At 40.5% G+C, this 12282-nt stretch overlaps 1 protein-coding gene across 2 annotated transcripts in view; it reads left to right on the top strand.

Moving 5' to 3' along the window:
- The window catches only part of homer2 (homer scaffold protein 2), a 29243-nt gene that overhangs the window by 693 nt on the left and 16268 nt on the right, over positions 1 to 12282 (top strand). The window contains exons 1-2 of one of the 2 annotated variants that reach the window (XM_031846034.1): positions 20 to 262; positions 9638 to 9794. In XM_031846034.1, the coding sequence (XP_031701894.1) occupies positions 258 to 262; positions 9638 to 9794 (162 nt within the window). In that variant the 5' untranslated portion in view covers positions 20 to 257. Of the gene's footprint in view, positions 1 to 19; positions 263 to 9637; positions 9795 to 12282 lie in introns of those variants that run through there. The other variant, XM_031846035.1, reaches the window with a different exon arrangement.

Below are 12282 nucleotides of genomic sequence, written 5' to 3'. Positions count from 1 at the left end.
AGAGAGAGAGAGAGAGAGAGAGAGAGAGAGAGAGAGAGAGAGAGAGACCGGTGAATCGAGTTTACGAAGTAGCGCTCTCATATTTCAGTTGTCTCTCGGGCAGCAAGAGGACTTGTTCGAAGCTGGTGGACTCTTTGGACCGCTAATCATCGGTGGACTTTGACTGCGCTTTTAAAAACAACAACAATTTTCCTCTCGACCCCGCAGCCAATAGAGCCGATATCATTAAAAAGGAGTTGTTCCTCAAGTCCGCGGCAATGGGGTGAGTGATCCAGAAAGCGCTGCCTTTCAGAGCGCTGCTCGTGACACCTGCACGGACTAATAACGTAGTAATATTGTGTGTATATATATATATATATATATATATATATATATATATATATATATATAATGTGTGTGTGTTTGTGCGGCAAATACGACAGAACATGTCCACAAGTAACTGTAGTTTACCTGTAAAGCTCTGAATACATTAGATTATCATTGCCGTAGTAACAGAGAAAGAGCCCCATTTACTCATATAGCCATTAGCCGGATTATAAGGCAATGTTGGTCATTTAATAGGTGACTTCATCTGGTCTTTGCGGTCTGTGAGATTTTTAGATGTCACGTGTGAACGGCTTGATGCCACATTTCTAATGATGGTCGTGTTTTATTATTTTCCAGCACAACATTAGGTGGAGCGGTCTAGTTCCTCTTTGAATACTTCAGCTCCTCCTTATCTGTCTTTAGCAATATGGTTTTGAGAGGGTCATGATACGGAGGAGTCAACACTGCCCACTAATAAGGAGCGATGGTACTTCTGTGTGTGTGTGTGTGTGTGTGTGTGTGTGTGTGGAGGTATTGGTGCACTCCCATAGTTGTGTACAGGGTACAGTACACTATTTTGCCTCCATAGTCTGTTGTGGTGTGTGAATGTTGACTCTGTGGCTCAATGCCATAGTTATGTAATCACTAACTCGCTTCACATCTACATATAGTGCAGATTCTTTATTTCTGGAGAACCTACTCCTGTTTGCATGGCTGTTATTTGACTTGCAATAATAACAGCTCAGTGTAATTTAATTTTGATTTCAGAATCAAACCTGTCCCTGAGTAATATATGTTAACATTTATTTTCTGTCATGTAAGAAACCAGTTCATCAGTCTTGACTTCACTCAGGAGTTTGGCATCCTCACCCAGCAGGTTTGTTGGGTAGAGGAGTCGGTGGTGGTATGTCATGAAAACTGGCCCAGTGGACCAGCAGCAGCAAGACAGGAGGTCACACCTACCGGCAGAGACACGGCAACAAGTTTGCTTTTGTCCGGCTTTCAGTCAGTGCCAACCAGTAGTATCATTTTACAGCTGAATTTTTGGGAAGGCGGTCACAAATGTCTCCCAGGAAAATTTCATCTGGCCACTTATTCACTAAAGCCACTGTTCAGGGTCACAAACTGATAGGCTTTGAAGCTGAAGCAGATGTTTGTCATTTGTGGTTGAGAAATTACTAACCATTTAATCAACTAATCATTTCTACGGCAGCAACCAATAATCATTTTAGTTATGGGTTAGTTGGGTCTCTTTAATCTTTAAAAAAAGTAAAGAAAAAGTAAATCTCTCATTGCATAAGCAAAGGAAAGCAAGACAATCTCAATATTGAGAAACTGAAGTGTTTTTTTCTTGAAAAACAACATAAAATAGTTGACAATTATTATTGTCAACCAACTAATCAATTGTTTCATCTCTAAATTTGTTTAAAAAAATAGTTTATCTTAAACAGAAGTGAAAATCAAGACTGAGTTGATGTGCAATATATTACATCCTTACATTTGGTAATGATGCAATATGTCTAAGTGACAAGTCAACATAGATAAAAGTGAGCTTTTGCAGGATTTAGGTGTCGTTTTGCTCTTTGGTCCTAAATGAAGTTAAAGATTAACTATAAATTGCACAACACACACATATTAACAACATCAGTATCTATCTTCCTTTATCCCCTTCCTACCATAGGTCTTTGGTCATGTGATCCATCAACTATTGACCTTGACACAATTCTTATTGATAACATCATTTCCACATGATTTGTAAAGCACAATAGCCTACTGTATGTATTATCCCAAATGATACTATTGTATATGTGCAGCATGCCCAGTATGTAGTTCAAGGTTGATGCATTTAAAGAGCTTGAGGAAATGCTGATAACAGTAGGAAATAAAGTGATTTTTCAGTACAGTTTCCCAGCTTAAGTGCTGCTTCTCAGATTGCCCAAAAGCCGATTCTTAATGAATAAAAAGTGTCACAGAGAGCAATGCAATCAGCACATTGCTATTTCATATAAGCCACGCTGGGAGCAGCCCTAACGCATGGATAGATGGTAATCTGCTGGCTGGCCAGAGAGTGACAGCGACAGGCTTAACACTCTTTGATTAGGCTGTGTGACGTGTGACTTTGTCGTGGGTCTCTTGGCTGCCCGAGTAGGAGGGTAGACTGTAAACCCGATCATAGTGTGTGTTCTCTGTCTGCGGTTGAAGGGTTGTGGAGGTGTAGTAGAGGAGCAGAAGCAGGTCTCGCTGTTTAGGAATCATGGGTAAATGAAAGGGGACATACTGACGGCGGATTGGACGTCTCTTCACCAGATGGTTCAGGCCTAGGAGGCCATCTGCTGCCACGCTGTGCTTCTGTGGAGACTTCCTCTTTCTCCGAGCTCTCAGATTATGTTGGGCTCTGCACCCTATAGGCTCAGTGTGGTGGTGGAGGACCTGCTGCGGTTGCTGGTTTGAATCTGGCCTGCTGCCTTTTGTTGCATAGGATTCTGTCTCTTTGTCAGTTTAATGAACTGTACTGGCACAAAGTACAGTTCAGCATACTGTCTGCTGCCAAAACATAGGTAGTAATAATGAACAAGACAGCAAGATTAAAAACGTCTTACAAGTGTAAAGTATAATACTAATACAGTAAAAAATTATAAGATGACAATGAAATTAGGCTAATTCACTTTTTTCAATTGATTCATTATTGATTAATCTAGCAACAGCAGTTATAAAATACCTTAGAGAAAGAAAAAGCATAATTTGTGTAAGCCTTTTTCATGTGATATACTTTCTACTTCTCAAAAACAATCTGAGAAGAAAAGCAACACTTTTCTGTTGAACTGCTCACAGCTCTCAACAAGCTGAAAGCGCTGGTTTAGTCTGTAAAATATCTAAAGCAGGCGTGATCAATTGCTTAACTTAAGTTAAAACTGTTGTTGATTTAATGTTTTGTCAGTCAACTAATTGATTCATCGACTAATCTTTCAAGCACTAAACGAAATGCAATAAAACGCATTGAAAAGCCATAAATAGTTTTCTGCAAACAGAATGAAGCTAAACCAAAAAGGGAAAATTAGTTTTTTGAGTTTTTGATCTAACGTACCTGTCCATGAGATTGTCTATAACATTTTAAATCATTAAGAAAAGCGGTCATGAATACCAAGTCACCAACACACTTGGATTATATGTCCTATTTTGTTTATTGCCGTTTTTGTATTTTACCCAAGCTTGTTAGAAATCAGTAATTCTTGTAACAGCAGAGATTTAAGTAAAAAAACAATGTTATAAAATGATGAAAGACATCAAACAAACAACAATGTCGTAGTATTAAGATGCTCTTTGTTGTCCCTCCCTTCCAACACTTGTTGCTCTCTGTACTACACCTTAAACTAGCCTTTGGATAGATGAAATAACAACATTCACCTCACGTTGCTGTTAAGACAAATATGCTCCTTTTTATGTAAATGTCAGGAGAAGATAAAAGCATTCTGCAGAGCTGTCATCGTTCTCTTTTAACCACTTTCTGCTATCTCAGTATTAAGTATTCGTCTCACTCAGCAGGGATCTTGACGTTACTGCACTTCAGGCAAACCCGCTCTTTCCGACGTCATTAGTAGAGCTTTGTGTTTATCGTGGCGTTGTAGTGATGATCCCACAGAGCTCCTCCTCTCCTGCATACTTCGCTCATTCGCTCAGACCAAACCCGGCTCTCACTAATAAGGCTGCTCTGCAGCAGGCCTCGCAGGTAAAAATGACAGCGAGCCTCAACTCTGTTCATCCGATGTGAGCAAGAGTACTCCAGCTAATGAGAATCCAAGTTATTACATTTTCTTTTATGGTCACGAATGAATGCTGCACTAATTTGTTATTTTAATATAGCCAGAGTCACCAGATCTTTGCACCTTGTGGCCCAGATGTTTTTCAGATTTCTCATTTTCTCCCTCTGAGAAGATTTGGGGGAAGATAATAATAATAATAATAATGCATTTTATTTGTAACGCACTTTTCATTCAGAAAATCTCAGAGTGCCACAGATGTTCTTTTATTACTTGGTGCCACAGAAAAAGCCAACTTAGTTTATTGCTGTCAGCACTAGTAGAGCAATTGAGGAAGAATACGGGCTCTAACTCGGTGTTCCTCGCCCTAATGTAGATATGTGACGAGTGAGTAATGCAGCGTTCATCACTTAAGTTCTTTTGAACAGACAGAAATGCAAATTCCTTGTATTAGTCAGACCACTTAGATTCAAGGACAGCATTTTCTACATATTTTGTTAGTAATATTATCTGAAGTATTTGAAGTAGCCTGATGATTTTTCCTGCTTTAGTCTCTGTCTTATTGAGACAACTTGGCCATCGGGAATTTGACACTTAAGCACCTGAAGTGCGTTTACCGCCTGTACTTTGGATCAGCATGCTGTTTGTTGATGAGGGTGTTTGCTACACAGAGTGTGTTTACGTCAGGTCACCGGCAATAATGTGGTGCATTTAACTGATGGTGTCTGTCCAGCTTTTTCTTTTTGCCTCTGGAGGATTATAAACGGGCCAATGACCTCATGAAGTACCACTGGCAGAGTAAAGTTGTCTCGATAATGAAGAAATCCTTTTTAAAACGTTCCAGGCGTATTCATATCTTTATGCCTGTGGGTCTGCACCCAATAGTACCTGGATGTACAGCTGACTAGTTTATTCCTTCTCGGTTCATTTCACGCTCCAGACGTGGTGTAAAACCCAGACGTGGTGTAAAACCCAGACGTGGTGTGTCGATGCTATCGCTCTGCTGACCCATTCAGAGGGGGACTTGACAACTCTGTAACAATACTGCCAGAAAAAACTACACTTACTCACTACGCTCATTTATCCCCATTCGTCTAATTATATGTGCTGCCTCAGTTCATTCTCTGAGGAACGTGAAGAATGTTGCATTGCACGTATCTGAAGCTGCTGAGAGGGCGGATTTCTGTCAAACAGGCTACAAAGCCTGTTCCGTGTTTGACCTCAGACTACCCAATCACTAATCAATAATCTAAACAGCTCACATGTGTCACTTTCATTTGGACAGAGAGGTAGATGTCTGTGATTGGGGAAAGTTTGTTTGGGGAATGAGACCAGAGTAAATTCTTAGACTCAGGAATTTGGACAAGGCGGTTTTCTCACTCGCTGTACCTGAATTCTACATCTGTAGCAGAAGACAAATGCAACGTGACCACAACCCCCTCGCATTAAACTCACCATCCAAACTCTTAGTCAAAGATAGAAGCCGCCTGCTGTTATTCACACTTTCTCTCCAGGCACGGTGTCATCCTGCATCATCTTAAAATGTCGTCTTTAAGCAGGATTATCCCTCTCTCCGCAAACTGCACTTAATCTCTGGAGAGCACAGGGTTTGGGTAAAACACAGGTATTGATAAAGCGAACATTCAAAAGGATTTAGGAGAACAAGAGGCGATGGGCTTAGTTGTGCATCACTCACGATATTGCTGCTCAAAGTTATTGTCGTGCAATTATTTAGACACGGCAGCCCTTTGCAACACTTTTCTTCCTCAGAATTGAAACTATAGTTGTTGGGTGTCATACCTTTTGTTTGTGAAATAGATTAATGTTGAAATGTTCATATTTAGAGGTACAGTTTCACTTCTGGATCAGCACGTTCCTTTGTTTTAATTTATTCTGTGTGGGTGAGAGCAGGTTTGAGTAAGTACTGCACCGTCAATGCCTACATACACCTACACACCCACACAGAAACATGCATGCACACACACACACACACCTGTAAATTATTTAATGCAGCAGATGGGGACAGAGCACCCGACAGTCAGCGAGAGACAAAATCCAGCGGTCACAAAGTCCCAAATGTCACCATCCCTTTTTTTAAAATTTTTTTTATCCAGTTAAATCAATCAAGCTAATGCTTTTTATCTCAGAAAAGCAGATCACTGGATTCCACCAACTGTTGTTTGAGTGCATCCATGTGTTCAACAGTGGCCTTTCCCTTCTCATCCCCTGCCAGTGTGAGCTGGCTGCAGACACCGCCGCTGCAAAGGTCAGCGTGTGTGTGTGTTTGTGTGTATGAAAAGCGACAACAGTGATCTGTATAATGGTTTTTTGTTGTCCCCAAAGCAGATGAAAACTGAGATTAGGCTTAAAAAGGACAGTGAATTTATTAGGCTTTCATTTCTGTGAGAACCATAATCCCAGTGGAAGTAGAAGCTTTATTAGCTCATGAATTATCGCTGCTCGCCTGCCTGTTTCCCCGACATTCACCGGGACCTTTTATAATAGTGCGTTAAAGTAACACTGAAGGTCTTCTTGACAACTTGCTTTTGCCAGTTGCTGTATAGCATTACAACAACAATGGCACCATCTGTACCCTGTTAGTGAAACCTCTAGTCTGGCCGACAGGAAATGTGCTTCTGTTTCTGCTAGCTTCAGCAGCTTTTTGTTATTATTTATAAGAATAATTTGAATTGACTTTTTAAGAACATGCTCTGAAGTGATTTTTTATTTTAAGCTTATTTTTCTAATCTCATCCCTGTGCTCTTAAAAAAAAAAAAATGCAATATTTATAATGGCTTTTGAGGTGCCTGAATGATTTTGATTTCTTTTTTTTTTTTTAACCGCACCAAGCAAAGTGTGGCTGTGCCCAGTTCAACAACCTCGTTCCCACTTCACACATTTAACTGAAATCCTTCATGTCGTTAAAGTAAATGGCAGGCCATGAAGGGAAAGCAAATCGAGGAATGAGGAGAGAGGATTAGGATTTCAACAACGAAAAGCTAAAAAAGCTCTCTCCTGGGACCATGTTTGTAACCAAGTGGGAAGAACTTTACTGTAGTTTGATACACAAATATTCTCTGTAAACTAATGTAGAGGGAGAGTCCATAATGAAGGAAGCTGGCATATTAGCTGTGTTGCTTTAAATTGTATATAGATCTGCATACATGTGTCGCCATATACTACATTCATGCAATCGTTTTCCTGCTATTCAACATGATGTGGTTAAAGAACCAAAAGACGTAGTAGTGCACAGTGAGGACAAAGGCTGCCAGTGGACAAACATGGATGTCAACACCAAGGAAACAATTGTTTTAGACCGCATCAAAACATCCCCGTTAGCTATCACGAGTGCATGCAGTCGATACGGGGTGAAGCGTCCAGCACTACTTGCGTTTTGTATGACAGTTTCTGGTGTGACCATGCAGTTAGACCCATGGAGAAGACTAGGAAGAACATCCAAGAACATATTTTCAAGAAAAAGCAGATATCGGGCCGACTGGGAGGGCAGAAGATGCCGGGACAAACTGATAAAATATAATATAACCGGATAAGAAGACAGAGAGAAACACTGAGACAGAAACAGAGGTGATATACTCACTGTTTCAAGTAGGCTATAAAGATAAGTGTGAGGCAGTAAGTGCCCAGTAAATGTTGCCCTGTCTGAAAGACACACATTCACTTTCACATTTTGACTTCCAGCAGGAGAAGTACTTCCTATCTGCCTCCCCCATAGTCTTCATCTGCATCCATTATTGAGTTCTTGAGGTGTCCTCTGATCCCTCTCATCCAGCCACTCCACCTAATTATTCCAGAGCATCACAACCACCTTCACTCACCTTTTCAAAATGAGAACTTCCAGCGGACAATGTAAACGTGTTGGGTCCGGTCCCGGTAAAGCACCGCCATTTAAACGGTGCCACTGTTTCTTTCACTAGCAGCTGTGGTGTTCTTCCAATGTCAAGGGCCAAGACTGTTTGTATGGAACTGACGATATGAGCGTACTATTAGTTTTACCACAAGCTGCATGACAACGTTCTAGAAATATTCTTGGATGGAGCTTAGGTTGAAACTGGTAAAGCAAGAACAGTACGTCACAGTAAATTCTTGTCTTCAAAATGTCTAATGGTAATAAAGCGTACAAATGTTTTGCTACTGTAATACAATTTAAAAAAAAAAAAGGATCCAAACTAACCCAATTGCTGGAATGAAGAGCAGGCTTGTGGCATTTCTCTAGATTTGATTAAACGTGTAGCTTTCCCAGTCATACAATCTGTAGGTTTATAAATATTCTGACCTGCACAATTGTACACTATACCAGTTTAAGCAAGTGTAACATGCCTGTATATTATATTAATGCCTTAAACAGAAAATACGGAGGAAAGGAGGATTTTCTGAACATACTGTATTTCCCATCTTTCAACTCAACATCCCAGTCAGACTAAGTTATATATATATATATATATATATATATATGTGTCTCTCTGTGTGAATGCCATAAAGAGGAGAAACATTTTCGCTGCATCTTTTTCAGTGTGCAGTCATTCAAGTTGAACAGGCTTTCTGCTCCTTCATCACCATGTTGATGCTCTTCTGAATCACTCGGGCAGCGAGCTGCTCATTGCTGAGAGGCAGACTGCTTCTCCCTTTTCAAAGACAGATGACATGATATTGAACTTTTCCCCATTACAGTCATTGTTGGAGTGGGCTTTGAAAGCTAACGCCATTTAGGATTTGGTAAAGTTGCCGGCAAAATACCCAGATTTGAAGCTTTTCTAATAAATGTTTAAAAAAAAGTTTGTTGTACAAAGGACTGATTTGCAATCAGTGAGAAGAACATTGTTTCCTAATTATAGAGGTTGTTTGCTCTATGGTGATTCACCGTTGCTTTTATTGCAAGTTTAATTTAAGGATTGAAGTTGCCACAGGCACTCAGCCCTGAGTGGCAAACACAAAACAATCGGTGTCAGCCAAAGAAAAAAATAATAATGAAACGTACTGAAACAAAGCTGATGTGTTATCAGAAGATTTTTTTAGAAATTGAGCAAACGTGTTTACAGACTGCTTAAGGCTAAACGGAAGAGAAGCAATGTGAAGTAAATTCTTGCTAATAGGTGTGTGTGTGTGTGTGTGTGTGTGCGTGTGTGTGTGTGTCAGACACATTGTTCTGAATGACTTTACTTCAAGATGTTTGTTTTCCTCTTTATACAAGACGACCGTGAGTCTTCTCTTGTTTGACTTGTGTTATCATAGACTATTGTCTCGCATGTATTTGGTGCACAGGGGAAATCTTCCATTCGACAACAGATGTGAGTGCATACACATACACGCAAGTGCAACATTCTCACACAAACACCTAGATATGTGTTCCTGTCGCCGTGTTGGTGTGCAACTGGCTTTGGTTTGCCGTTTGTTCTGTTGTCACCTGCCCACCCGACTCTCGGGACTCTGCATCTCTGGAGACAAAGCACAGTGTCCCTTTTCCCTTTTTTAGTTGCATAACTTGCATATTATGGATCTTATCTTCAGTGGTCTTTCTCTCATATCGTCCCTCTCCTCTGCCCTCTGCTCTCCAGGGAGCAGCCGATCTACACCACCAGGGCCCACGTCTTCCAAATTGACCCGACCACCAAGAAGAACTGGGTCCCTGCCAGCAAGCAGGCCGTCACCGTCTCCTATTTTTACGACAGCACGCGCAACAGCTATCGCATCATCAGCGTGGATGGATCCAAGGTGTGTGTGTGTGTGCGTGCGTGTGTGTCCATATGAGGAAGAGATAAATGATAATTCCACTCAACCCTAATATATATGTTTATCATAAATGTTAAAAGTTGTTCCCAAGCAGGAGAATTGGTGACAGAGCAGCAGAACTTGAAAAACAAGAATACGTTATGCATTGGGAGCATCTGCTGTATGCAATAACAAGCACAACTACAACTTTATCATCATAATAATATTAATAAGATACTAGAGCATACACACCAAAGATTATGCAGTTTCTGATCTCTGATTTGAAACACAATTACACATATTCATGTCCAGGCTCACACAGCCTCACTTTAAATGTGATTTAGCCTGCTACCTTTGCTAAGTTGGTGTCTTTTGAGATGGTTATGTATTTATTTATACAAATATGTTAATAGTTCAGCACAAAAAAGTAACCTGTAGGTTGAAATCTAAGTCTGAGCATGAGCAGACTTCCCCTTTAATAAATATACAGCCAAGAGCTGCACACCTGTTGAGCAATTCAACTAAATTATCTGTAATTTACTGTCATCAACGATCGGCTGACCGTACTCATCCTTTAAGGACTGCAGAACCTAATTTGATGTTTTTCTTTTGAATTCAGTTTCACCCGTGTGTGTTGCTTGGTTACATAACATGTACTGTATGTGAACATTCAGCTCATTTAAAGAAAATTGGTCTTCACCAGAGAATGATGTTGAGGTTAGATCCTGCATAGGACAAGACACCATGCGAGTCTGCCCATGTACCATATTCACACCTTCTTCCTCTGCTAACTGAAAGAGTAGATTATGTGTTTCCATGGCAATCAGATACTTCTGTGAGTGAAAACCAGAGGAGAGTTATGACAGCGGTATCCCTCCGCAGACATTATCGCACAATCTCAAATCGCACAGATTACCTGCCGAGCCACTTCAGAGACGGAATGGGTTGACGGTTGTTTTACTCTGTTTCTGTTCCCACTGTTTGTCTTTTTACCATGCACCTCTCTTTTTACCATGCACCTCTCTGTTTGGGTGAAGGGCCTGTTGAGTTCAGTGTTGGGATTACCAACCCAACAGCTGAAGGGTGGGTCTCGTAGGAACTCAACATAGATATATGTGAATGTGGAGTATTTGCATAGCAAGCATTTTCTGCTGTTGCGTAGGACGTAACTTCTTAACAGTGACAAATGGATGCAAACAGCTTATGGGGTTTTAGATTAGGGACCCATTTTCCTGTGCAAATTATTCTTTACAATAAAATAAAATGCATTATTTCTCTATTCCTACATAACATTGTTGAGTCAAGAAAAGAAAGTCAGTTTTCTTACACATGTATATGTTTGTATATAGTCAAGGCCAGGAGTCCTGTCTCTGCTCTCCTATTCCTGTCATCCTCTCTGTTCTCTTGTCTCTCTACTCAATTCAATATGCTTTATTGATACGAGTGTAACAATGACAATCTTGCCAAAGCAGGAAGAAGTAATGAGATTATAAAGAAAAAGGTTCAATTCAGGGAAATAGCAGAAAACAATTAACCGTTGCGCCATTTGTGTGCGTTGGTGAAAGTGTGCGTGTGCTGATGGCACATACGTACACTCCTGTCACCTTCGGTAACAGAGCAGTACGTGTCGTATAATGTCTGCATGCAGCAGCTATATGTGAGCTCTGAAGATTAACATGTATTAAATCAAATGTTAAGCCAGTATAATTAGAGAGCTGAGTCAAAGTGATGTTGGTATGAGCAAAGTAACCGAAAGCGAGGAAATGTTGAGTTGTATCAAATTTACGTTAAAAATAGTTTATGTTATGTACACTAGCTGCGAGGGAGACAGGTCTGTCCAGAAGAATAGTCTGTGCAGCAGCACAGACCAACTGTGACAGACCGTCGGCTTATATTCGTCCATCCGTGAAGGCCGGGCAACTCGCTGATGATGATGATATTGCAAGTAGAGGAGCATATCAGCACTTTTGACTCATGCTCATCCTGAATCTCACTTCTCATACAGCGATGTACCAGTATGACAACACAGTGAAGGGTTCCTGTTGTACTTTATAAATCATTCCATGTGCGATTACTTTCCGAGCTAACGTAATATTTTTTTCCTCTAGCATCCTTGTCTCCTTTTAACTACCGAATCTTTCTTTTATTTTTTACTACTCTTACTCAGCTAGTTTACAAAATGTACATGTTGGCTCATGTACCACAACCTGGTGAGCTAGAAGACATGTTTCTGCCAAGAATAAGAATGTGTCTGTGGCTGGCAGGTTTACCAGATGTCAGTTTATAACTAGTTTAATGTATATGCCAATATTACAAACTACAGGCAATTTCCCTATGTTATCATCACCTTGCTCCCCTATACAATTGTGGCTGCACCCCAAGTACACCATATAGTTTCTCTACCTGTGTGTCATAAAGTTTTCTTTCCACCTTGTAAAAGCATTATTTCCACTGGGGATGAAAGGAACATGTCTGCCTTGCTATTACCCCC

Source organism: Anarrhichthys ocellatus, unplaced genomic scaffold (assembly GCF_004355925.1).
Source record: "Anarrhichthys ocellatus isolate YVR2014 unplaced genomic scaffold, GSC_Weel_1.0 scaffold6, whole genome shotgun sequence".
NCBI classification, from domain to species: domain Eukaryota; kingdom Metazoa; phylum Chordata; class Actinopteri; order Perciformes; family Anarhichadidae; genus Anarrhichthys; species Anarrhichthys ocellatus.
The sequence above is the reverse complement of the archived record's forward strand: the minus strand, read 5'-3'. Positions and strand labels throughout refer to the sequence as shown.